Source organism: Gallus gallus, chromosome 1, assembly GCF_016699485.2.
Source record: "Gallus gallus isolate bGalGal1 chromosome 1, bGalGal1.mat.broiler.GRCg7b, whole genome shotgun sequence".
NCBI lineage: Eukaryota > Metazoa > Chordata > Aves > Galliformes > Phasianidae > Gallus > Gallus gallus.
The window spans coordinates 189,042,766-189,070,291 of NC_052532.1; the positions used below are offsets into that span (position 1 = coordinate 189,042,766).

The window sequence follows — 27,526 nt, forward strand, 5'->3', positions numbered from 1 at the left end:
GTACTCAGAAAATCCAAATTCACCCTAGTGTATGTTGTAAGTATCAGTTGCTGTTGGTCGCAGTTTCCCACCTTCACAACCAGACCACAAGCAATAACCCACATCTTTGTGTAAGTTTGCAACAGGAGGTTGGATATAGGGAAAATCTCATCCAAAAGCAGGGAGGCATTGGCACAGACTGCCTGGGGAGGTGAGGTGGTGGAGTAACCGTCCTTGGAGGTGCTGAGGAAGCGGGGAGATGTGGCACTGAGGGACTGGCCGGTGGGGATGTGTTTGACAGTCAGACCAGTTGACCTTCGTGGTTTTTTTTTCCAACCTTCATGATTCTGAGAGGAGTTACAGCAACTTCCTAATATCGAGGTTAAGCTCTAAATGGACCTGCATGGTTTGTGGAATTATCACTGCAGGCCTCTTAAGTGTGATAGGGAATCCACTCAGATACGCAGGGTGATTTTTCTTCTGTCTCCACCAAAGGAAATCAGTTTCCTTCCAGGTCACTGGATGCTCAGGCAAGGGGTTGAAGAACCGAGCCTGTGTTACCGTAACAAAAACACCTGAGAACGCCTCGGGTTAAATGCACAGCTGTGCCTTGAGTCAGAGCATTCCACAGAGTGCGGGCAGGTGAAATGCTAGGCAAATACCTGCGTGGAATGAAAACAGGCAGCGATCTGCTGTTTTCTCTTGGGGAAGGACGTCAAGAAACCGCCCCAGCGCTGCCCAGCAGCAGCCGCACCGCCGGGCAGGGCCTGTCCCGACTGCACGCCATGGCCGCCACTCCGCCCAGCACCGCCCGCCATTTTCCTCCCGCGAGGGCAACGAGCGCCGCGCCCATAGCAACCCCGCTGCGGCGTGGGGGAAGGAGTGAAAGAAGAAGAGGAGAGCGCAGCGCCAGCCCTATTTCGGCCGGTGAGACCGCTCCGCCCGCGGCCTTCTCCCCGCGTCCTCCCGACAGCCGGCCCGGGCTGTGCAGCCCCGCGCTCGTCAGCGGCGCTGCCAGCGGCGCCGTTCCCGCCTCGGCCGTGAGGGGGACGCCCCGCGGGGCGGCTGTGCCCGCGCTCTCCGGCCCTCCTCAGTTGTTTTGCCCGTCTGTTAATATGGCTGTTTCGTATTGGACACGTCTAAAATACCCCAAACTAATTGATATTTGCAGGACACGTGGGGAAAGGTGGCATAATCCCCACGGGCACTACCGGGATGGGGCTATAACCCCACACAGGGCCCAGGACCTAGGTCTTTGCCCACTGTGTGGCTTTGTGCCACATCCCCTTCAACTGCTGCCAAGAAGCACCGCACTGGCTTATTTTTGTGTGTTATGGAGATATAGCAAACCGAACATTGTCCCTTTCCCTCAGGCTGAGTAAATTCTTGGGTGAATTCTGGTCAAGTACTGTTGTAACTCTTACCCTACTTCTTTCTACAGGGCAGTTTTTTCCTAGGAAACGAGCATTTGATAACAAAGTGCACTGAAGTTATGGAAAATATCACTCACTCTCAAAACCAGTGTGTTTTGTACAGTTTGTGTTAACAGCTGTTCGTTAAACTTCAGTCCCAGCCATGCTCGTGGTGCTTGAGCCAGGGGGCTGCAGCTTGGCACCCACCTGCACACAGGCATGGGTCATTGCCACCTGCACACAAGCATGGGTCATTGCCCCTTCCAGAGGAGGAAAGAGGGCAAGATTCTTCTGGATTAAAAAATAATAAATATTACCTTGAACCCATAGAACTGGAATGTGGTGTAGTGCTTTGGCAAGCAGTGTAGTTGGCTAGATCTGCCTCTGATGTCAGTCTGCATCATTGTGCTCAAGTCTGTAACCCTCACCTGGCATCAGGAGAAGTTGCTCCCTTGTGGGAAAATTAGGTCCTAGTGATACTCTCTGTTTAAAAATCTCAACACCAAAACACTGTGTGTACTTAAGTTTTGTTTAAAAACATGAACTGAGTGACCCCCGGAGGTCCCTTCCAACCTGAGCTATTCTGAGTTGCTGCTGGTGTTGGTTCATGCAGCATTTTGCTGCCTTTGTGCAGGACAGCAGTACAGCCTGGCTCAGGGTGGAGTGGGAGTGAAGTGATGATGCACCAGGGGTGTGTTACAGCACTCAGCCTAGCTTACTGAAACAGTTTAACCCCCACTTTTCCTCTCTGTGGTAATGTTGAATCTGGCCAAGCGCTACTTGGAACCTTTGAGAAGCAACTCATTGATATGCTTTAACATTTTTGATCTCATGTTTTTAAGAGTTTGAACTGTTGCCTCAATTTCTTCTCCATGGGCAGGAAAACTGAGGCACTAATACCTTAAGACCAACATTTGTGTATGTGCTTGACTTGCAGAACAGCAACCTGCCTCTTCAAGACTTCTTAGAGCCTGAAATTTAATCAGAGTGTTGGTGCATTTTGGTTCCAGAATGATGACTACTCCAGAAGGTGATTACTAATTGTTTTGGGTTACTCATATGCTTAGCTATCTGAAGTTAGCCATCTCAGCCATTAGATCTACTTGCATCGCTTATTTTTGTTGGCAAATGTAGGCAAAGTGCCAAAATGTTGCAAGAGGATTTAGATATCCAACTCCCATTGTTTACAGTTACGCTGTCAAACAGTAACAAGGCCTGAAGGGAAATGCAGACTATTTGATCCCCTGACCTGGTGATGGGTTTTTTTGGACCATGCTGCATCTACATTCAGAGTTTCTGAGCCACTGAAGTCCGTGAAAACGTTGTTGACTTTGGTGGGAGTAAAACTGGGCTTCTAACAAAGTAACCTATTCCAGAGCAGCGCTGTGGGTATAGCAGGAGAACAAAGCAGGATGACTAACACATTGTATAAGGCATTGCTTTTATGCAGCAGCTTTAACTGATAGGTTCAGCTCAGTCAAGAGTATCTGCATGATCTTATGTGGTATTTGCAAGGTTTGCCTACTTGGCGAAGGGCCCGGTGCCCCCAGAGCAGCATGCCTTGGTGTGCCATGTCCTTGGGTGGCAGCAAGGGGTGTGGCCATGCAGAGCCCCTGAGGAGCAATGGCTGAGCACCTGAAGGTGTGATTGATGAAAGAGTTTGTGATGCCCACAGCTTTGGAAGAGAGCCAGAGTTGGGGTGGACTTGATCCAGCATTTGCATGCACAGATGGAGTTGCTCTGCTGTTCTGTCCTTTTCTGGGGCTGAAGGGGACATGGCTCTTTCAGGTTTTTGGATATTGCTTTCCTTCTGGGAAACAAGTGGCTAAGGACTCCTGCTGATACAGGTTACACCCTTATAGGTTACACTTTTGGCTGGTTCTTATAAACTGTTACCCTGATGCTTCTTTGATTCATCACTTCTTTCATCTCTCTGAAATGTGACCGAGCTGGCTAATGCTTTTATTCCTCACTAGATGTCAGGAAGAAACAAACTTACACCAGTGTACACGAGGCAGTGAAAGCTGGTGATGTGGAACAGCTTGCATTAATGATAAAACGTGGAGCCTCTATCGACGAGGTGGATTTAGTCCACAAGTTCACACCATTGCACTGTGCTGCACACTCTGGAAGCTTGGAGGTAAAATCATACAATCATAGAATCATAGAATGGCCTGGGTTGAAAAGGACCATAATGATCATCCAGTTTCAACCCCCCTGCTATGTGCAGGGTCACCAATCACCAGACCAGGCTGCCCAGAGCCACATCCAGCCTGGCCTTGAATGCCTCCAGGGATGGGGCATCCACAACCTCCTTGGACAACCTGTTCCAGTGTGTCACTACCCTCTGTGTGAAAAACTTCCTCCTAATATCTAACTAAACCTCCTCCCGTCTCAGTTTGAAACCATTCCCCCTTGTCACTGTCCACCCTCGTAAACAGCCGTTCCCCCTCCTGTTTATGTTAGTGTTTGGACACAGCAAGGTTTTATGGGTAAACGTTTTCCTCTTTGGGGAGAGACTGTACACAACAGTGCTAGCTTTGATCAAGCTAGATCTATAATGTCTGCCTGCTTTTTTTTTTTCTGATTAAATGTGTTCACTAAGGAAAGAAGTACAGTTTTTTAGGACTTCATTTTGCCTTTCTGAAGCCCCAGGCAGTTTATGTAATCAATGTCCTCAGATTTTACAAAATCAGAGCTTTTCTTAATCCAAGCAAGCTGTGCCTTATGGACTCCCTTCTAGCCTCATTACCTTCTTTTGTCCCTCTTGTGTTTTCCTCTTCACTCAGAACACTTGGAAAATCCATAAAGATGTGTATAATGTTCTGAAAGTGATTGAACCAACTGAGAAGTGACACAGAAATGTTTGTTCAGTTACCAGTGTTCTGTCCCATGCCTCATTCTCTACAGAAATAATTCAAACACACTTCACTTTAATAAACAAGAACACTGACTACTGATGCAGAAATGAGCAGGTACTTGCTGCACAAATGATTTGATTTCCAGGACTGAGCTGCTGCACTCAGCACAACATTCACCTTCTTGTTACAGCCTCCTTGTGCAGTGTTTATAGTGATCTTACTTTGAAACAGCAAGACTGTAAATAACCATATAAAAAATGAAGTCCCAAAGGAAAGAATGTAAAGTTTTCTCTATATTTGAGTATAATAAGTGCAGTGCTGTTACTGCAAGGTACAGAAACTGTCAAGAAAATGCTGATGATTGTGTTGTCAACCCTAAAAATCGATTGCTTGCCCACCCTTTTCTGCCTCTATAAATTCTACCATTTTTCATTTAAGTCTCGTACTTTGCAATCAGTGTATTTGGGTTTATTGAATTATCTGTCACTCGTTTGTTACTAAGCTCCCTGGTGGAAACAGGGAAGGAAGCAGAGCTGGAGACGAGCCTAAAAGAAGACAGTAAATAATAATGAAGTGGAACAAAAAGCTTTAACTAGTTTTGTAGCTTATTATTTTTTTAATAGTTCTTTAAGCTTTCCATGGAAAGCAATAACACCTGCTGAAAAAAGGTGAATAAAGCTAAAATAATGTGTGATGGGTGAGAGGAGAGATAGGATTACGTATACCCAAGAAGCCTAATGAATGAATTGAGGCTTTACATTTGATTCATGGCATTTTTCCTGCTGGACTTCAAGTGAGCATGTTTGCACCATTTTTTCCAAGTGTTTTTACCTCATGCCACATGAATGCTCTCACAGACTGCATTTTAAATCTGGAATAGTAAAATCAAGAAGCCACACTGTGAAATCACTGCAATTGGTAGGTTGGTAGTGCTTTTTGTACCCTTGGATGAAGCCTTGAAACGATCTCATTTCCTAGTGGCTAACGCTGTTTGAACTGTAACATCTACTGTTAATTTATAGTTAACATTTGCCTCAGACAAGTTATAAGGATTGTTAAAGAAGAAGAGTTTATTAAATAAAAAGAGCTTGTTTTTGGTTGAGCAGTGCCTCCACTGGTTGCTCTGGCATGGCGCTGATGTGACACATGTGACAGTCAGAGGCTGGACAGCAGCTCACCTTGCAGCGATTCGTGGGCAGGATGCTTGCATGCAGGTACGTAGGGATATTCACTCTCCAGTAAAAGGAAGGCAGGCCGATGGTTTGGACACTTCCTTATGATGATCAGCTGAGAGTGCTCCTACTGGAGCTGGCTCTCATGTCCATGTCTTTACAGCTGAAACCAAGTCACTGGTAAAATGAGTGCACTTGTTTGTTCCCTCTGTGCTAACAGATTTATTTTGTGTGGCTACCCCAGAGGTACCCAGATCATCTCAAGTCATCCTGCGAGGCAGCGTTTGCTCTTTCAGCATGTGAACTGAGCTCAGGCTTTGCATTTCTTGTAGGCTTTGTTAATAAATGGAGCAAACCTAGAAGCTCGAGATGACCGTGGGTGCACTCCGTCGCACCTGGCTGCAGCCCACGGGCAGTCGTACACATTGCAAACCATACTGCGAAGTGGAGCGGTGAGAGACTTCTACCTGCAGTTCCCTAGTGCAGAGCCAGAGTCTGGTATCCTTTTCCATACCAAGCCCTCACTAACTGAGGTTTGGGACCATAGATTAATCTCTGTTGGTGCATTCTTGTTGGTGACGGTGGGAATTTAGTTGTAGTGTAAATTTCTACTTTTTAATTGTAAGAGATGTTAGGTCTCAAGATCCAAAAATCTAGAGAGAATCAGTAACTTGGGACAACATTTGGATGGGGAAATCACTAAAAGAAGATCAGATGCTGCGATGGCTGTGATTTTTTTCCAGTTGTACAAATCCTCTACAGTAATAGGTGTTAAAAAAATCCAGTTGTATATTTAAGAATAATGACTAACATGGTGATAGAAGTATGTCTGAAAACATACCTTTCATGTGTGTTTTATTTCAATAAAGCCAAGAACCTGTGAGAAATACCTCTTATGCTACTTTCATGGCTTGAATTTGGAAAAATATTTCATTTTGTTTGAATAGTGTAATAAGAACTGTTGATTCTTATTTATAAAAGGTCTTGTGTCTAAGCTTCATAAACAAATTAACCTGCTGCTTTCATTTTAGAATGCAAACGCTGCAGACAGGAATGACTGGAAGCCTGTTCATTATGCTGCTTTTCATGGTCGCTTGGGCTGTTTGCAGCTTCTTGTTAGATGGGGAGCATGCATAGATGATGTGGATACTGATGGAAACCTTCCAGGTATGTCAGGAATAATCATTTGTTTTTTCAAACCCTTATTGTGTATGTGATAACTCTAGCACATCATAAATAAAACACACCAGCACCACTGATAGGACAATAGATAATGGTTTGGTAGGACAAAAGGGAACCATTTAAAACTAAAAGAGGAGATTAGATGTTAGGAATAAATTCTTTACTCAGAGGGCGGTGAGGCCCTGGCACTGCTGCTCAGAGAGCTGTGGGTGCCCCATCCCTGGAGGTACCCAAGGCCAGGTTGAATGGGCCCTGGGCAGCCTGAGCTGGTGGGGGGCAACCAGCCCATGACAGGGGGTTGGAACTGGGTGGGCTTTGAGGTCTCTTCCATCTGAACAAGTCATTCTGTGATTCCATGTCTCGAGGTGTTCAGGGCCGGGTTGGAGTATGCTTTGGGCAGCCTGGTCTAGTGGGAAGTGTCCCTGCCTCCTTGCCCATGAATGGTCTTCAGTGTCCTTTACAAGGCAAACCAACTGATGCCTGTATGATTTGTCCCATGCTATCAACCTTGTTACTCCATTTTTATAATGATGGGGGAATACATAAATCCAAAGTACTTGCTGGTTGGCAGCAGTCTCCTGTTCAGCTCCCGCTGCTGCTGGCAAGGCTCAGAGCTCATGGGAGCTGGCATAGCTCACATCAAGAGCAGGGTCAGCCTGACTGAGTGCTGTGTAGGTGAGCATCCCCTGTACCTGTGCCAATGGAGATCACAGGAGGAGAAGGGCAGGTGGAGTGGCAGGCAGGTTCTGCTGCTATCTGCTCCTTTTTGAATGTATACCACGCTTGAACAGCTGTGCCTGTGTGATCAGATTCTGGCATAATCATATGAAAGCTTTTGCATCCAACTATTTCTTAACTGGATTGGTAAAACCCTTGTTCTCATTTACCTCTGATTTCTCCATGTTGATTTATGGCATACCAGTATTTCTGTATTATCTGTAGTCTGTACTCTCTTCAAAATCCTGTGTGTAACCACTTTAGCATAAAAAATGAGCACTCTTTGTTTCTTGACCTTCATAGTTTCTCCACCATTCCTTTGCTTACCACACTACTGCCTCAAATTACTCTCTAAGTTGAATGCTGTCATTCAACCCTTCGTTCTTGTTACATCATTTCCCCTTTAACATTTGCCTTCTTATGGTCTGTCATATTATTTGTTCCAAACAGCATATTTTCCTCCCTCTATAACTTGTTTGGAGGTTTAGATTTATCTTTTAAAATCCATTTTAAAATATTTTATCCTCTGCTGAGCACCATTTATCCAAAAAACTGATGTCTATGTTCTGTTCTGCAAACACAGGCCTTATTAAAGGATATGAGGCTCTGACATCCCAGCAGGACATCTGGTGTAGTGGCTCAGGCAATAAAGGATCGTGATGTTAGGCACTCTGGTGACAACATAGAAAGTAGCTCTGTTTGCATTTGGGGACACTTATTTTTATGGAGAGATGGTAAATACCAACACAGTTCCACTAAAATGCCCTGTGTGTACTTGTTGGTCAAGAATTGTTTTGGTTATTCTTCTGGAGTCACTTTGTTCAGTCTTTGTTATGTTTCATTTGCTTCTGTTATCATCCAGAAGAAAGAAAATGCTTTATAACACTGTTAATAAAAGATTAACAGAAGTGCCGTGCTCTACAAACCAGTGTCAGTTTAGATCATCTTTGCATAATTCAGCTTCAAGATTAGCTGGCCAGTGCTGTAATTTAACCTGAAAGTACTGACAGGAATTTACTGAGGTTGCAAATCTATGCTCCTAAAACTTAAGAATTGTAACATTGCACCTTTTGCGTGTTTGTTATGGCAGAGGCTTTAATTACCTACAGTATGTTAATTTGTTTTGGAGGAACTATGGCTCATTTGGTGCCCTGAGTGGGCTGTGTTTATTATTTCAACATTTTGCTTTTCCTCTATATTCTCTTTTTGTAACCATGCTTCACTTACATCTTATTAGTGAAGCCTGTTCTAAATCTTGTATTAATTTACTTGTAGTGCAACACCTGAATTTTTCACATACATGGTTCTTTCACTCTCTATTTAGATAGCAGCAAATAACAGTGGCTGATTTTATAGGAGGTGAGATGAAGCACAGAGAAGTTGGGATCCCAACACCAACCGTGATGCCTAAGATAAAGATTTTCAAAGTTCTCAGCACTAAGCAACATATTTTATGTTAGCATCACAAAACTCTTTGGCTTTGGTCTAAAGAGCAATGCTTAGCATGTCAGAGATTGTCTGGCACTGTTTCACATTGGGCACCAGCTGCTAAGAAGCACACCTTAAAAGCATATGAAAATTTCCTTTATGTCTTCCATAGCGTTTCACTGAAACTGCAAAAAGACACAGACAGAATAGAGCTCTTTAGTGTGTTTTTCCTTTGCTGTTTTCACAGAAAACCTTGAGCTTCTCTGACTGCTTTCTGCATAGGATAGGCACTTAATAACATGTTATCTCAAAAGATGAAGTTTTATCCCTGAGATTCCTAGGTATTTGAAAGTGCATTTGTATGGATTGAGACTGTTTTGCACCAGCTGACCAGTTTTCAGTACTCAACTTCTGGAATGTATCTCTTCACTTCACTTCTTCCTAACTCACTCACTGACTATGGTTTGCAGTGATGGTTTGCAATAGAAACTAATGGTTTGCAGCAGAGATCTCCAGTGTGCCAGAAGTTAGTTTAAGTGACTTTAGTGATTTTTTTTTTTTTTTTTTTTGTGTCCTGGATACATTATTTAGCAACTATGAAGATAATCAGAAGCATGTAACCCTTTTGCCTACAGAATGTCAGCCAGAGCATTTTGATGGAGTGATAATGCATACTGAGTTAATATGTGGAGTGATAATCCATATTGAGTTAATAGATGGAGTGATAATGTGTTGTATAATAAATGCAATCTAAATTGCATTTATTTTGCAACTTCTTCCCACTAATGGGACTGGAGACTGTGATTTATTTCATAATAACAGACATGTATTTTGTACCTCTTACTTTGTTACAGGCCCAGCGCTCTACTGGTGTTGAAAAACTAAAGCTCTGTGTAGCCTAAAACTAAAGCCCTGTGTAGGACAGGGGAGGAAGCATTTGTGCCCTGCAGGGAAGCAGTCACTGCTGTGCCGGGTCAGAGCAGCTCCTGCCCACACAGCAGTGGACAACTGTCCACAACTGTAAACATTAAAAAATGTAATAGAAGTACAGTGAATACATCTATGTATTAGTGGGAATATGTATGTCAGGGAACGTACCTCCAGAGCTCTACCCAGTAAAGTGAATGTCACTGTCATTTTACCACTGTCATTTTACAGGTGAAGTAATGGAGCTGCAGAGGTGTAATGCAGCTTGTTGGAGGTGGTGCAGTGGACGTGGGACTGAAACAGATGCCCTAACTCCTAACCAAAGACTCCCCTTGCGGGCCCTCTGTAGTCTTATCTAGGAGAGTGAGACCAGATCACAGCTTCTAAGGAGTGAACATTCCATGGGGAACAGGAGACCCCACCAGTGCACCCCTAGTTGTTGCTCTGGGGTCTCTTGGCAGTGTCGTGCTGTGTCAGCTGCAGTCAGCTCTGCCAGGGCATTTTCTTTGCAGATCCTGTCCTTAACAGCTTTTTTTTTTTCCTTTTTTTTACCTCCTTTGCCTATAGCTGAACTCTGTCCTGGATAGGAGCTGAGCATTCCCTATCCAGCTGCCTGCTCCCTCCTACTGTGCAGGTTTGGATGTCTCAAGTGCTGGTAGAGGAGCTAGATCTAACTGGTAATGGAAATGCTGCCTTCCTGATGGTCAGCAATGCCCTGCTCTAACATACTTGGCTTCCCCTTGTGCTGTAGCTCATTTGGCAGCAGTGGAAGGACACCTGCATTGCTTTAAGTTCCTGGTCAGTAAAATGGCCAGTGTCATGCACACACTGAAAGCCAGGAATGACCATGGAGAGACTCCAAGGGACTTGGCTGAGAGGTTCTATAAAGACAATATTCTGCAATATATCGACAGTGTGGAAAAAGAGGGGGAGCATCCAGAGACACAGGAAGGTGAGTAGGGATAAAATATTAAAAGCTGATTAAAATGTGAACTGTTAAAGTAGGCATAGTAATTCTATGAAGCACTCGATTCTGAAATCTTGTATGAGCAGAACTATAACCTTTATATCACCATTGTAAGGTACAGCTGTTACTTAGGATATTTGTGGCTCTTACTGCTAGCTAGACTAGGATACTCAGCACGACTTTATAAATATTATTTGCAATAATCAGAATAAAGCTTCACACATTGTGTTGCACTATGAATAGCAAATTGCCCATGTTCTGCCTAGACTCCAGCAGAGATCCAGATTTGCTGAGTTTGCAGGTTTGCCTGCTCATGATTCTGAATAACTGCTAAGCCTGGAAAGATCTCACTGAAATGAAGGTTACTTGCTAACCAGGAATACTACTGCAGTCAGCATAACAAAGGATGCAAGGGTAGCAAGGTTTCTAAGGAGGACATTGAACAGAGCAAGGATATGAGCACTGCACCTTCACCTCTCTGCTATTCCCAGGCACACACTTTCCCTATCTGCTAGTCTTTTGTCATTGTGCTCATAGGTATAAATACTAACACTCTCTACTTATAAAAAAATAACCAGAAAAATCAAATGGCCTGCATGAATACTTTTTAAGCAAGAATCATAGAATCATAGAATGGCTCGGGTGAAAAGGACTACAATGATCATCGAGTTTCAACCCCCCTGCTATGTGCAGGGTCGTCAACCACCGGACCAGGCTGCCCAGAGCCACATCCAGCCTGGCCTTGAATGCCTCCAGGGATGGGGCATCCACGACCTCCTTGGGCAACCTGTTCCAGTGTGTCACCACCCTCTGTGTGAAAAACTTCCTCCTAATATCTAACCTAAACCTCCCCATCTCAGTTTAAAACCAATCCCCCTTGCCCCCTTGGCCTACCACTATCCACCCTTGTAAATTGCCATTCCCCCTCCTGTTTATATGCTCCATTCAAGTACTGGAAGGCCACAATGAGGTCTCCCTGGAGCCTTCTCTTTTCCAACCTAAACAAGCCCAGTTCCCTCAACCTTTCCTCATAGGAGAGGTGCTCCAGCCCTCTGATCATCTTAGTGGCTCTCCTCTGGACCCACTCCAAGAGCTTCATGTCCTTCCTGTACTGGGGGCCCCAGGCCTGGACACAGTACTCCAGATGGGGCCTCACAAGAGCCGAGTAGAGGGGAAGAAGTAATATAGTTTATATATTTGGTTAGACTATAGAAATCTGGGTAGGCAGATGACTACCATTACCACCAGTAATAGAACATTAACTGTAAAACAGAGGTATACCTGTTATTTCAGGTTTGTGAAATTAACTGTATAAGATGCCTGTAGCCATAACCAAGAGAGGTTTAGTCAAGTCTGTGATGAACAATCCTAGATATGCAGTGTCATTTTAGCTAATTAAAGGTGCATTAACCTTGCTAGCTACAGCTATAGAATGTCTGTGAGTTAGTTGTTATCATAGAGGCAAGTTGTTTGAGACAAATATGAGCATGTTTAGTGTAATTACTGGCATCCGTTCAGAAATATGTATTTCATTTTCAGTTTTAGCTTTCCCAGCCCATGATGCTGCTTTCAGAGGGGACTTGTTAGTACTCAGAAGATTAGTGAGATGTGGAGTAATCAATATTAATGAGCGGGATGATAAGGGATCCACTCTCATGCACAAAGGTCAGTAATTATGATCAATGTTTGTCCTTTATTACTGTTTATTTCTGGCTTCTTCACTTACATTTTCAAATGACTGCTTATTAGATAAACTTAATGAAAACCAGCATCTCATTTCCTGAGGGCTCGAAAGAGCAACCGTGGAAAACATTTTATGATGTATGCATGTGCAGGGGCACTTTAAAAACAAAATAACCAAGCTGAAGTCAAGATAGAACAGTTTGTTTTAAAAAGAAAACAACGTCCAAACTGATATATTTTTTTATCAGGTGGGATGTTACTTCCAGAAACATGGATTAGTTAGGCATGGCAGTGATCTGCATTGTGGTTTGAGCCTTTATTTACTGAACATATTGGTACTGTGATGATGTGATATGAAAACCACAACAAAGTAATCTGGTAGCTCATTATGCAGGCAGCAGGATTTCTGGTATCTAACACCTTGATTTGTAGTACAGTGCTAGCATTACAGAATCTCAGTCCTCTTATGTTTGAGGGTTTCTTAGCAGTGTTTGAGAGAAGAAATGGCAGAGTAAAGATGGAGGTATTCTTGTAATATGCTTTTAGCACTATTTCCCCCAATTCTTTTTGCTTAGAGAAAAAATGGCAGAATTTTTAAAAACATGTAGAGAATAACTTTACATTCCTTCACATTTCTTCCCACTACCTTTTCTTGGATAGTTTCTAGCCAAAAATTGTTTCACCCCCAATCTTTACCTCCAGTGTTTCTGTTATGGGGAAATTTTATGGCTGATTGTCAGTACATTTCCTTATTTCTGTCTGACACAGCTCCAAACGGGGTGCTGTCAGAGGCAGATCTATTTTTCCTTAAGAAAAAGACCCACAGGTATCAGACAGACATGCCAAGGACCATCTTCCATATGTGAGACATCATTACTGGGGACCACACAATGTGGGCAGTAGCCATGCTGATGCACAGGACTGAGAACATTTAGTTTAGCTCATGTACAGAAGGAGTTGCACGTGCATTTCAGGGACCAGAAAAAGGTACAAACCCACTCTGCATGATCTTCCCTAAAAATCAGTGTACCCACATGACTTGAAATACATCCTTCTCTGAAACAACCTCTCTCCTTTGTGGTCTTAGTGAACCCAACTTCTGGCATGTTAAACCATGATAGAAAGGGGATGTAGGAAGTTCAAAACTGCATTTGTACATGGCTGACTTGCATGCACCTTCCTTCCCCCAGCTGCAGGACAAGGGCACATCCATTGCTTACAGTGGTTGATTGAAATGGGAGCTGACTGTGACATTACAGATGATGCTGGAGAGACTCCAAAGGATGTAGCCAAGAGGTAGCAGTACATGCCATGTAGCTCTGTCTTTTTTTTAACATTTCTTTTACTATTTAAATATCAAGTCAGCCTTGTTGTAATTACTCCTGCTTTTCGGCGATGAAGCAAGAACTAATAAAACCCTTGAATTACAGCTCTGAGTGATAAGCAAAGCCACACTGTAGCTGTAAAAGACTGCAAATTTCACTGAGGCACAGTACTGTAGAAAGGAGATTGCTGCTCATAGTTTGTGTACCAATGCTTCCACAAATCCTGCAACTCTGTCCTCTAAATGGGAACATGAAGTATTTCAGAGTTGCTATCTTGTGGGGGGCCTGGCTGTGTGTTTCTAGATTGCAGGATTATATCAATGTAGGTTAACTGTTCTTTGTGCAGATTTGCCCAGCTAGCAGCTGTGGAACTTTTGACCCAAAGAACTGGAGACAGTAACTCTGGTGATGAAGAACTGGATGCAAGCAACATAAAGTTTTTTGAAAGACATGGTGTGGAAGGCAGTACAGATAGCAAAGAAGACTTAATCCTGGATAAAGTAGAGAAAATGAACGCGCGCAGTAAGCATTGTTTTTCTTCACTCCTTATTTGAACAGGTAGTCTAAAGGTGCTCTATTGATACTTGCACAGTTTCTGTCAACTGCCACATTTTCTGTTGTAGAATGAGTTTGTTGATAGGATGTCTGTGACACTGAGTACTCACGTTGCAGAAGGTTAGGAAGGATGGCACAGGACAGTCAGAACATAACTGTTACACTGTTACAATCCCTGCAGCAAAACCACATTGGAGCACTCTGAGAGCAGTGTGCTGTGGGTGTATCTCAGTGTCTGCTGAGCAGTGTGGTTACTGCTGTGTGTGTGACTGTTTCCCAGACTTCTGGACTTCAGCGTGAATGTCTTCAGCTGTTTCCATGCATTTTACCTACCTGGAGAACCCTGTCTTACAGTAAGGGCCTATCACAGGATTCAGGAACTTCAGCAACTTCTGGAAATTGCCTACAGCAACTACAGACAGCTGGGAGGAATAACTGAGGAGGAGAGGAAGATGAAAAAAGATGAAAAGGAGTTTGAGAAGTAAGGTCAACTTTATAATGTGTTCCATTTTAAAGCCTTCTTTAAGGCTACTTTACACTCAGTTTGCTTTGGCCATTGTGTCTTTTCCACTTAGTGAATTTAGCCAGGCTAAAAAGAAATGGACCTCAGCCATTTGGCCATTTGTGGACTCCTGCCATGAGAATTGACTTTGCAGTACAACACAAATGACTGATGCCTCCATACTTCTTGTGCTTGTGTAGGATGACAACCTACTTATGTAGGATGACAACTCCTACCTTTGTAGCTGTGCTAATTCGTTGTGGCACAGAGGAGAGCCAGCTCGTTTCCAGATGACTCAGTTGCTGTGGTCAATTGCTGTTATACTGAGATAGATCAGAATTAAGTCTCAGCTAACCAGTTCCGGGAATTTCAGTTAATTTAATAGCCACTGTGAATGTGACTGATGAGAACTTGTGCAACTGGGTCAGCCAATGCTTCAACTGCCTTTCAGTAAACGTCATGCAGGCTCTCATTTGATCGTATCGTTCCTCACGTGTGCTTACCCAATCACTTTAGGAAGCGTGCAGAGGAGCCAGCTGCTGCTGGGGGCGGAGCTGGGTTTCGTCCCGCCCGGAGCCCGGCGCTGGCTCACTGCGCAGGGAGACGTCTCCATCTCGTGGTCAAAAGCGCCAAGTACGGCTGCCTGTATGGTAGGCAAAGCAGCCGGCGCAAGAGCTTTTACAAAGAGGCCCGAGCCTGGAGTACGCTACATTTGCCCTGTTCCTTAAAACACGCGTGGCGTGGCCTGGGCACGGCTGGCTGTGCTCCATGCTGTTTGTCCCCTTTGCTTTTGGCAGGGCCTTGACGGAGCTGGAGGCGCAGCTGGAATCCGAGCGAGTCAGGAGGGAAAAGCTGGAGAGCCAGCTGGATGCCTGCCGCGCCGAGATCGGCCGCCTCAGGGAGAGCCGGGAGAGAGCCCACAGCCCTGCTGCTCTGCCTCTGGTTAGTGGGACGGACGGCAGTCCTGCTGTTTGGGTGTCTGGTCTTGCTAAGATTGTGAGGTGTGGTGCTGGGAAATACTGGAGTAAGTATGTTAACAGCTTTCAGCCTGGAACAGTGAAGTGAGCAGCAGCCTTTGCTGCATCCTGACCTGAGAGGTTATCAGTTTCTCTTTGTCCTGGCAGAGAAGAATATGAATTCTCCATGGAATGGTCCTTGAGTTCTTCCATGGTGACTGGCTGGCTGTTCGTCTTGCCAGGTAGCTGGTGCCCAGTTCAGACTGGAATGGGGACTTTAGGAGCTGTCCCCTCATTCCCCAGCTGGCATAGCTCGTAGCAGCTACCACACGTTGCAGGATCTCTCTTCTACATGAGAACTCTCCTTCAGAATGGGTTTATTCTTCCCCCTTTTACCCCAGACTGGAAATAGAGTTGGTGGAAGCCTGTAATGCAGCATTGCTGTGTGCAATGGCTGAATTCAACAACTGGTCTCGCATCTTAATTATCAAGCCCACCGAAAGCAAAGCAGGTACAGATGATAGGTTGACTTAGAAAACAGAAAACATATACCCATATTTAATAAAATCTGACAGTAGATCAGAAGTTCAGATGCTAAGCTTGGAGACAAGGACAACTGGCTTTTCAGACCTTTCCCAGCCGCATCATCTCTTCAAAATGATGTAACAACAATGCACTTTTCAGATCTTTGGCATGTTCTGCCTCAGCCTTGGGTGAGACTCCTGGGTTCCTCCTGCTATGGCTGCTGGGAATCAGCGTGGTGATGCTGCCGGCTGTGTCAGAGCTACAGCCAGTGGTGAGAGACCCTGCCTTCTTGGTTTGCTGCTTAACAGCTGCTCTGACCACTGCACTGCTGTGCAACTGTTTGTAGGGTCCTGCTGTAATTGCTGTGAAAGTGGAAGACTTGAGTCTTGGCCCAGCTAGCCATTAAGTTAACTGTGATTACGTGTCACAAGCTGAGACAGGTTTGTTTCCAAACGAGCTGTAACCAAGAACCCTTCGCATGTCACCCTACTGTAACTGCTATCCTGTGCCCTGGGACTGTGCACCAGTTTCCAGAGAATACAATATTCTGTGGTTATTCAAAGCCACGTATTTTTAAAGCCTGCCTTGTAATGCAGCAGATTTAAGTGATTGCTGCTTAATAGCTGTAATGATGTCCTTTGTTTCAGGAACCTGAACCCATCTCCATTTCCTGCAAAGAGAAAAAGAAAGTGAAGAAGAATCCACCCCGCAGCCATGGAGGAGTGTTTGTGAGGCTGCGCTGAGGAAGGAGCCTCAGACACAAGGCTGGCAGGCTGAGGATGCAGAATGGCAATATCCACAGCGCAAAGCATTTGTAGAGCCCAATTCTGCAGATGAGCTGTGGTTCATCAAACTGTTTTCCTACTTCTCTGGGACAGAAAAGATTTCTAAATCACTGTAGCAGGAAAACAAAACAGAACAAAACAAAGTTTAGCAAGAGCTTTGCAAATTGGAACATTCCAAAATTCAACTGCAGCAATGTCATAGGCCCTCGGCTATGAAAAAGCTATCCTCACCTACTAGTCTGCTTGGTATTACTGCCTTGAAACAGACAAAAAAAGAAGAAAGCCCCTTACTTCAGCCAGGACCTACAGGGTATGGACACAAAGAACAGCATATGGGGTAAGTCCTTGTGGAACAGCAGCTAGATGCCAGGCAAATGACTTTTCATCTCCAGCCAGTCTGTGCAGGCCACAGAATAGCTGTCATGCATAAAACTTTCACTGTTTTAATTCCAATCATAAATTCTTGTATTATAAAGCTTAATTTCCTAGTGCCTGAATCCTGATTTGTCCTCTCCTTTGCTACCCAGAGAAGCTTAATTGCAGTAAGTTTCAAAGTTAGTGAAAAACTCTGTTTTTGTGTGCGTATGCAATAGGTGGGGGGCACGTATAGTAACGGCGTAAGCCTTGTGTCAGACAAAGAGAAATCCAGAATCTGGATCATAAGGGTGGTGTGGAGCTGCCATGGATGAAATTTGGTCCATCGCTCTTGGTGCTGTTCTGATGTAGGAACAGTGCCAAAGATCGACCTGCATCTTGCAGAGAACTCCAGAAATGGTTACAGCGTGTTTGAGGATGGATGTGTGACGATGCAGCAGTCACATGGGCTAAGGGATTGCCTCAGGTCCTTGTGCTGGCACCCCACACCTATTCCACTAACACATCCACAATGGAAAAAGCAGCCTCAGCTCACTAACAGCACTGTGCTCATTAAAAAAGCCACACTTGTACAATCCAGTCATCTATATTCACAGATAGCTCATATAATGTAATAAATTCATTTTATTTTCTTAAATGTACACATTAAATACATAATTTCATGCACAGAATACAAGAATTTGCAGGATGCCAGCAAGTTCAACTAAAAACAGAAAAGAACTGCAACTAAAAACCTGCCATTATCCAGGGAACTATAAACTCTGTAGCCCACAAAGTGCTTACTCTGAATGAAGTTTAAACCAGGAAGACTTTTTTTTTTTTTTTTTAATTAAAAGGAATCAAATTAAAAGCAGAGGCATTTGTACCCCAGATATGACTGCTTCAGTTTTGGAAGGCATCCACCCATCACATCTTGTCTCTGCAACTACAGTGAGAAGTCCTTGCCGTAGGCAGGCAGCTCATCACCTGAAGCTGAAAGAGTCCCACAGCATCACAGACTGCTCACAAGGAGCACTCGTGTGGCACAACCAGATCCCACACCCAGAAAATACACAAAGGTTTACTGAGAGTACTCAGCGTTGCTTGAAGGGAGGAGCTAAGAGCACTTATCTGTCCCAGTGCTGTCTGCAGTCAGTGAGAATAGCAGCACTTCCCCTTGGAGAAATGAAGAGAAATTCTCCCTTTCTTTTGACCTCTGGGCTTACAAAAATTTTAAGGGATATCAAAAATAAAGAAATCTGTAGAAACATTTTAGTTCTACACAAGATTTTAAATTTATGTAAACCATTTTTCAAGAAAAACGAGGATTCTTTAGAAAAGGCCTTGGAGTGTGTTTTTTTTAATATACATACGTTGATGCTTTCATACATATTTATGAAAACACATAACCAAAGAACCAGGCTTCAAACCCATCAAAAAGAGAGGAACAAACACCCAGCTCCTATATGTAAGGTAACTGCCTGGGATCACAGTACATCTCTTGGACTCTGCTGCAATTCTCCCATATTGGTAACATTTTGGAAACAGAAGTCCAGTATTTCCACAGTCATGCTGAATGTTCAGTAGTTCTATTTGGAGCAGAGATGAGAGTACTGGCAATGTTCTAGAAGACAACAAACTTGATTCTGAAGCCCATTAGGAAATGCTTTCTGATTTAATATACAAAGTCTTTTGAAATATATACATTATTCAATAGGAAATAATGAAATATTACTATTATCTGCCACCTTCTCCCCCATATTATTTCAACTGTTAGTGTTACACAGTCAGAAAACACTGTTCACAATAATCAGAACAAGAATATCAAAAGTAGAGGTACCACAGTGATCTACAGCATAGATGTGATGGTCTGGCAGATGCTGCCTGGCTGGCCTTTTCTCCACCTGTATTTGATGGGGTCATTCTGTTTATAACTATTTCCAGAACCTGTAAAATCCCAGTGCTATTGCTAAGCAAGTGAAAACCGAAGCTGTTAAAAGAACAGAAGTAGTAGGAATTAGATTAATATTAGATTGTATCATGTTCTACATACAGGAAATTAATTGCAAACAGAATGGAGAACAATGACTTGTTTCAGATGTGGTATCCTCCACAGTAGCACTGCCTACACAGCGAGATGGGAGGTTAAATTCAGCAGCCTGCAGAACCATCTTATCAGGAATACTTCCAAAGAACTACGCTGGATAACACAAAGCACAACAGACTACAGTAATTTTTACTGCTGTCGCCCATTATCAGAAATGGTATTACAGGAGAGATGGCTGTATTGGGTCTTAATTAAATGTAATTAAACAGGCTTTCCACTGAACAGAATGACAAGCTAACAGGTCAGACGTGACATCCAATTCTAGTTATCTGCTGTTGCTCTGCTGAATTCTTGAATTCATTTTGCACATCATATTGAATAACTCTTGAACTTTACATGTCCAAATTAAGCCCCTGGTACTCACCCTCGTGCCCATCACATACCTGCCAAGTAACGTATTGTATCGAGTTTATTTGATTCCATGAGTGTTTTTAAGGAAGCTATTTCAGTGTCAATTTTATTACTGATCTCTGAAATAATGCTGTTGGTACTCGAATCCTGAAACATTAAAAGAAAGCATATAATTTGACAATGCTCTCAAGCTCTGTTCAGTTTGCAAAATCAAACAGGAACATCATGCTACAAGCAGTAACAAAGAGGAATTTCCAACATACTGGTGAAGATGTGTAATTGTTAAATGATCTCAGATGTCACAGAGCAACACTTTATACCACAAGGAAGTATATTAAAGATGAAGACAGAAAAAGAGAAAAATAGGTATGATCTGAATTTTATCTGCAATACGCCACGTGCCTCCTAAGGGAGACATTCTATAATGTGTACATAGCATCCCTAAATTTTTGCCAAACAAAGGTCTAAAAATCACCAGCCTTATCCAAGAAAAGGGAGCTGATGCTGAAAATGGCCAATGTCCCTCAGCAGCCTCAGGCTACAATGCCTCCAAGGAGGCACTGAGGACTCCCAGCCCCTGAAACTGTTGCTTGGCTACAGGTATCCAGACATCTCTGCTAGGGCCGACCAGCTCACTGGTCAACACCAGAATGGGCAGCGTGGCAAAACACACCCTACCTAGAACAGACTGCACAGAGGCACTCTGGAAGTGAGAGATGATGTTTGTGCGTCATCTTCTGCTTGGATGGTGTTTAGTGTAAATCCCACACACAGAGGCAATAAAAACATACAACATACATGAGGCAGGCAGACAGCTATTAACTTTCACAGAAGTTGTGTATTTATGTGACACCCAGAGTGTAACTGCAGCCTGCTCAATAAAAAGTGAGCTCAATCCTTACTTTTTTATGAAACTCTGTAGTTGCTTCCATCAACTTCCTCTCTTGATCTGTAAACTGTGGATAAAAGATAAATTACAACTGTAGCAAAGGCAATCCACACCAAACTCATAACAGTATCTTCAGAGGTCAGCTTACCATATCTGTCACTCTGCTCCTTTCCAGGTTTATGTCTAGCTTGCTGTCAGCTTGGATTTTACTGGTTTCATTCTTTAAAGCAAATAAAGATCATGAAAATAACTATTTTTTCCCCCAAGATGAGCGTACACCTACTTGCCGTTTACTTACCATTAACTGCTGTTTAACTTGATCTAGCTCAATTTTCATTTTCTAGGAGCAGAGAAGAAAAAGAGATTTTATAGCTTCAGAAAACTGCTGACCAAACAAATCAGCTCTGCGAGCGTTACCATTGTGTTTCTATGATTACTGTTCTGTAATTTTCTCCCAACAGAGCAATGTCCTCCCAACCAGATACCTCAACTGGCGTGCTCTATTTACATACAGTGATTGTTCTGAGACTGAAGACAGTAGAAGAACACCAAAATGCTGCCCAGCAAAACTAAAACATATCTAAATCAGCAGTTTAATTAACAGAAATGCCTGACTGCTCTCCCTGGACAGTACGGTTAATAGCAACAAGACTACAAGAATCACCCTTAAGTAATACAGAAGATGATTCTTTTTTCCCCTCAGAAGAATTAAGCAAATCTTATAAAACAAAATATATTTTATACGATTACAGAAGTTGTAATGTACAAACACTTCAACTCTGACAACATCCATCAGTACATCCACATCAAATATTCTGTACCACCAAAAACGTGCACTGGGGAAATCCTAGTATATTTTGGGGGTACTGATGGCTTAATTAAAAGTATTTGTTAGTACCTCATTCTCTGCTCTCAAGTTTGCAAATTCACTTTTTTCCAGGATGACCATATCTTTTCGAATGGAGTCCAAATGTGCCATGATCTGCTGCAAAGTTATTTCCTTGGAAACAATAAAATATGTCAATGGTTACGTTCCAAACTGTCTGATAAGCAAAGGAAGGGATTTTTAGGACTCAAATTAGGAAATAAGCTGCAGCAAAGCATAAAAATGGGGAGACTCTCCAAAAGAAACAGCTTATAAACTACAGAGTTAAAAAAAATAAAGAAAATTAAGGAAGAAATGTAATAGTTTAGAATCCTAAAAGTGGTACTCCTTTAACTGGTGGAAGAAAGTTTCCCTGCTGTTTAGCATGGAAGATAATGAATCTGAGTCTGCTTTTAGCCAACAGTATCTCAGATCCTACGCTGAAGTAAATTCCTTAAAATACATTCTGCCCCTCCTTCCGCTGAGGGCTGACTTTATTCCATTGAACACAGTGAAGTTTTTATTGTTTCTGGAAGAACTTCAGGGCCATTTACACCAAGGAGCTCACTCTCTTCATCCCATCTAAAGATGTTCAGTGTGGTCACTGAATGCACCACAAAAAATGATGTTTCTACCTAATATAATTCCACACAAATGATAGTTTAGATACTGGCTTTTTCTTTTACACATAATTAATTGTCTGAACAGGAAGGCTTCCACTTTGATGGAAGAAACAAAGACACAACTTCTTGTCTTCTTTTTGAGACTCACAGAAAAATAAACAAACTCCATTAAGCATAAATGCCAGTAAGGTAAAAATCTGTGGGAGTCCACAGGGTAAATAAAACAGCAATGAACACTTAATTGCATTAACTCATTGAAGAAGAATGGCACGTAATTTCAGCTTGCACAGCCATTACTGTGCACCAGAGCTTTATGATGCTGGCTGAGATGCCTACAGGAAGAAGCTAAAGTTCTTTTTATTTTGGCAACGTGTTAAAACGAAACTTGTCAGCACTTCAGGAGAAGGAAGAGCCATACTACTTAATTGATTCACTGCCTTCAGGTACAATCACAAACCTGACTCTGAACGAAGGAGACAATTGGACGCTTTGCTTGAGCACAGGTTGAGCTATTGAGTAGTCCAGAGCAAACAGCCAGGTGTATACAGGCAGCCAAGCAAGTTACAGCCTGCTTGCTGTCCCTGAGGGCAAGTGACATGCCACAGGTGCTATCCAGATGGTTAAATCCACTGTGCTTTGTGGGAACAGTTCCTGGGCCTCACCTTTCAGCTAAGTCAGGCCTGAGCAAGGAGAATGATAGTTGCCGAGGCTGCAGTAACTGCTTAACACTGCATAACCACATGGTGGTGCCTAAGCCCACATCCCAGCCACCTTCTGCTGTTACAATAGATGTAACTTTATAGACAGATGTAACTTTACAGACTGAAATGCAGGAGTAAAATCTTGACACATTTCCAATGATTGCTTTCAGTTTGTGAATAGAGAAACAGGACAAATACAGTGCACCTTCCTGGCATCTCTTTTCTGCTCTCAACTGCTGCAAAAGCATGGTTCAAAGTTTGGTTTCGTACCAGAGCTCTAACAAAGCAGTCTCTGCATTACTTCTATACCACGTGGCCACATTCAGAAAGCACTTATATGGGATATTTACGTTCTCAGTATCACCCTGAAATCCAGAGAAACCCATCTCAGAAAGGAACTGATGGTATTATGGACAGTCACTCTCTTGTCTTTTAAATATGCAAACACGTGCTGCTATATTTATACAAAGCTGTGTGCATACACACCATAGATAAATGTTACCTGCTGAGCCTGGGTAACCATGTCCTTATAGACTGTCTCCAAGCTGACATTTGAGAGGGTTATTAATGCTGACACGATGGTCTCTGCTTGTTCTTTGGCAAAGCCTGAAAAGCAGTTGAAGGATGACAAGTTCAGGTAATTCAGAGAGCTGGGTGAAGGGAAGAGCAAGAGGTGCATAACAAATGGGACACTTAAGTGCTGTTCCTAACTAAAGCAGCAAGTGGGAAGTCGCACAGTTACTGAGAACTGGCAGTGAGGAGCTGGTCACGGGGAGATATCACTAAATGCAAAGCCAGCAGATTTAAAGCTGCACGAATCTGAAGGACTTTAACTACACTGAGATAGCCCATGCAAGCAGCTGATGGCAGTAACTAATTTCTGTATGCATTATAAAAATAATTCAGCAACATTTTGATTTAGAATGAGCTTTTGCAAATTCTATTAAAATCCCAAGTTAACATGGGCTACCAGGCATGCATCCTACAGAATAATAAAACTGAAAGATGAGTCTGCACATAGTGAAATTTTTCCTGCAGAGGTATAAGCACATGCAAAACTGATTTAAAAACTGCTGCATCCATTGCCTGCAGAATGAATTCAGACTGCGTGATTTTTTTTGCTTGCTGAAGATAAAAATTGCACTTTGTTGGTGGCTTGGTGCAATTTTGGAGCATTTAAAGAGAAAGCGTAGAGAACTGAAAAGAATCAGCTGTCAAATTGGCCAAATCTGATTCTGTGCTGAAGGTTCATTTCCAGCAATCTCACTGACGTGTTACATTTCAACTGCTCCATTTCATATAATGGGATCAATTAACTTTTCATTGAAAACTGCTTTCAAATTAAACTATTCAGAGAAATAAGACACTGATCCCTTCTGAATTATTGGGCCTTGTGAGACTGCATTACTAAAAAGGCTATGCAAAATTTATGAGTTTCCTTCCACTGAGGTGTAATTGTATTGCTTCAGTTTCCCTGTGCTTTCAGGGTTACTTGGGCTTGTGCTATTTCATCCGTCAGGTACTGTCCTTCCTACATGGAAGTTTAGAAAACGTGGAGAAATTCATATATGTAGGAGACCTGAGACTGAGAACTGCCTGCAGCAAGTTTGACAGACATTAAAAGCATCTCTCAGTTTCGTGGTATGTACAGGTTTTACCTTCAAAGCCCTGTCACTGTGATACTGATGTGTCTGTAGCAGTTACAGAACAAATTAACAAACTCAGTAACAACAGCGCACCAGCATCAGACTTCATCTTGAGTTCTAAAGGACCTCCAAGGAGAAATAGCTGAATGAGTACTTGGGACAAGAAATATCTAACAAGCTGTCTTGGCTGCCTGAGGAAAGGAAAGTGGCAAATACAACACCAGGTTTTAGAAATAGTTCCAAATGATACGTAGGGAACTACACGCTGACAAGTCTGACAGGCATTAAAACACAAAGAAACAACTACAAGAAAACCCTTATTAGTGGACTACTGAGAGTCTTCGATGTACTGATACTACTAGAAGAACTTCACAGGGGAAAAACTCCTAATCTCGACTGGATAAAGTGACAGCTGCCACTTAAGATAAAGATTTTGGGATTGTAACAGAGAACTGATAGTCTGTTGAAGATATCACCTCAATATTTGGAAGGGATCAGCAGAGCAAACCAAACTTTAAGAATTACTTCAAAAAAGAGTAGAGAACAAAATAGATCCAACATCATGTCACTATTCAAATCCATGGGACACCCACTGTCAAACAATCGCTTGGCAAAACTCACTGAGCCAGAACTCAACTGTGTTTGAGAAAGAATGATGGGGGAATACGACAGAGGTTTACATAATGATCTCTCAGTGACATGAGAGATCAAATGTTCATTCCTTCTTCCCACAAAAGAACTGAGGGGGCATCAAACCAAGAGAGCTGAGGCCAGGTTCTCTGTACACAAATGTTCTTCCACACAATCAGCTGACTTTCAAAACTCCCTAAGAAAGGATGGTTTTGGTACTAACCACCAACCCACAGTAGTTCAGGGACTGCATTAACTTAGGAAAGAATGTTAAATGCATTATGTCCTTTGGGGGGAAGATGCTATATAAACTTAACCTACAGCTACAGATGAGGCAAATCTATTTAACAGCCTGTATGGTTACAGACCACACGCTTCTCCTTCACCAGCCTTTAGAGACTTCCAAAACATGAAGTACTGCTATGGGGAAAACTGATCACACCCACAGTAACAGCACTTAGAGCTTCCCTTTGGATTATTTAACAGGTATCACTTACCGTGGGTTTCCAGATCCCGCACTAAGGCATGAGTGTCAAAAGTTACCTTCCTCTGCTCCAGGGGAGTGATTTCAACTCTTCTGACATCATATGAATTCCTAGGGAGTGTGGCAGCAAGACCTGGAAGCAACAACACGTGCTTTAAGCTTAACCTGGATGCTTTACCACACAATACGGTAACTTTAATCTCTTTCACCATAGCACAGCCTGCAGGGCAGCAACAAGCCGTTTGGCACCTCACTCACCGCTGGCTCTCTCCCTTAACCTGCTGCTTCCTATCTTATCTAGGCCATCACTCGGAAACTTTTTATCACTTAAACAAGACGGAGGTTATATTTAGCCGCGCTCGCAGCACGACCGACAGGGCCCTTCGGCGTCTCTCACCTCTCCGAGGAATCGGAGACAGCAACGCGCGAGGCGGCTGCGGGACCCAGGCAGGCAGCGGGCCCGGCCACGCACGACCGACCCACCCAAGCAGCGAAGCACCGCGCCCGCCACAACTCATCTCCTCAGCGCGGCGCGAGCACTCCGCTTCCGGTCCCGCCCAGCCCGCCTCACCCACTACGCAAGCGCCGCCAGAACGCTCCTCCGACCTGAGCCCGCGGAGGATGCTGGGAAGTGTAGTTCATGGTGGTGGAGAGAGGAGGGGCTTGCGGGCGGTGCCGCCGCGTAGGCGGAGAGAGAGGAGGGGCCGCGCATGCGCATGCGGCGGCTTCTCGCTGTCACGGGAAAGCGCCCCGGCCGCCATATTGCCGTGGCGGAGCCCCACCCCAAGCACGACCCCTGGGCCTTTGCTCCTTGCTTAGAAGTTCTAATTAACGGCAGCAGCTGCTTCTGATCTCACATGTTCAAGGGGCTGAAGTTTGCTGTCAGTTGCAGAAACTCGCTCTGAGTGGGCCTGGTTTCTGGCATGAGGGTTGGCCAATAGCGTTGGTCTGTTGAGTACCAGGATGAGCATCCAGAGTTACAGCGTACACACAACACAATGGATAGAGAAGGGCTCAGAAAAGAAAAAAACACGCCCTTGGTTGTGAAATGTATGGAGAAGGGATATTGTGAGAGGTGCCTGTGTCTCAGGGCACAGGTGCAAGCAATGCTCTGACAGCCCAGGACTGGAAAAACATTCAGCGTGCCAATCTGCAGATTCGAATAACAGACAGCTCACCTTGCTGCTGGAAGAGACCCTCAAAGATCATCTTCCAACTCCCCTGCAAGGAACAGGGACACCTACAGCTCCATCGGGTGCTCAGAGCCCCGTCCAACCTGACCTTGAATGGCCCATGTCCAGCTTCCCATCCTCTAGTACCCCCAAGGTATTTTTGGCAGGGCTGTATCAGTTTGTACTGATAGTGGCAGTTGCTGCAACCCAGATGCAAGACCTTGCACTTAGCTTCACTAAACCTCATGAGATTGTCCTGGGCCCACTGCTGAAGCCTGTGTAGATCTCTCTGGATGGCATCCTGTCCCTTAGGCATATCAACTGCACTACACAGTTTGGTGTCATCTGCATATTGCCTTCCTTCAGCCCAGAATTACTTGTGGCTAGGCAGAACCCAGAGAAAGGCAGGCTGTCTACAATAAAATTCAGAGCGGTTCAGATTTGTATACATCCAGACACGAAACATCTGCACAAAGAAGTGTCAGCAGGCCAAGATCGGCTCCGCAGGCTGCATTTCCATCTACCAAAAACACAGGATGTAGTGACATGGAAGCTGAATATTGATTTCACACACAATCACAAGACAGACTTTGGGAAAAGAAAACAGCCCAGAATGTCTCTTACACATGGACTTAAATGCCTGTGTATGGAGTCAAGACTTGTGATGGAGAGATCTGTGCAGAAGCTGAGGGGCCCTTATTTTCTCCCAGCTGCACTTGGATGATACG

At 43.7% G+C, this 27,526-nt stretch overlaps 2 protein-coding genes across 13 annotated transcripts; one reads left to right on the forward strand and one right to left on the reverse strand.

Moving 5' to 3' along the window:
• The first annotated feature begins 841 nt into the window (after positions 1-841).
• ANKRD42 (ankyrin repeat domain 42) lies at positions 842-21,716 on the forward strand. 11 transcript variants are annotated; one of them, XR_005839575.2, is made up of 14 exons: positions 842-906; positions 2,329-2,421; positions 3,368-3,531; positions 5,359-5,466; positions 5,757-5,957; positions 6,456-6,591; positions 10,430-10,630; positions 12,185-12,310; positions 13,519-13,624; positions 14,000-14,175; positions 14,563-14,689; positions 15,508-15,652; positions 16,839-17,313; positions 21,139-21,716. XR_005839575.2 is itself a non-coding variant. In XM_040647110.2 (13 exons), exons 2-13 carry the CDS (start codon positions 2,403-2,405, stop codon positions 16,932-16,934), a joined length of 1,605 nt encoding a protein of 534 aa, XP_040503044.1. In that variant the 5' UTR covers positions 842-1,165; positions 2,329-2,402; the 3' UTR covers positions 16,935-18,187. The 11 variants fall into 11 exon arrangements, 10 of the variants coding, with proteins under 10 accessions (XP_040503044.1, XP_040503043.1, XP_040503045.1 ...); XM_040647110.2 differs by lacking the exon at positions 21,139-21,716 and having other exon boundaries at positions 842-1,165; positions 16,839-18,187; XM_040647109.2 differs by lacking the exon at positions 21,139-21,716 and having other exon boundaries at positions 2,272-2,421; positions 16,839-18,187.
• CCDC90B (coiled-coil domain containing 90B) lies at positions 17,958-26,199 on the reverse strand. 2 transcript variants are annotated; one of them, XM_015280221.4, is made up of 9 exons: positions 26,024-26,199; positions 25,640-25,759; positions 23,369-23,472; positions 21,576-21,677; positions 20,976-21,017; positions 20,826-20,897; positions 20,691-20,744; positions 19,821-19,935; positions 17,958-19,320 (listed from the first exon to the last, which is right to left on the reverse strand). In XM_015280221.4, exons 1-9 carry the CDS (start codon positions 26,142-26,144, stop codon positions 19,265-19,267), a joined length of 786 nt encoding a protein of 261 aa, XP_015135707.1. In that variant the 5' UTR covers positions 26,145-26,199; the 3' UTR covers positions 17,958-19,264. The 2 variants fall into 2 exon arrangements, with proteins under 2 accessions (XP_015135707.1, XP_040503072.1); XM_040647138.2 differs by having other exon boundaries at positions 25,885-26,199.
• Between the last annotated feature and the right edge of the window lie 1,327 nt (positions 26,200-27,526).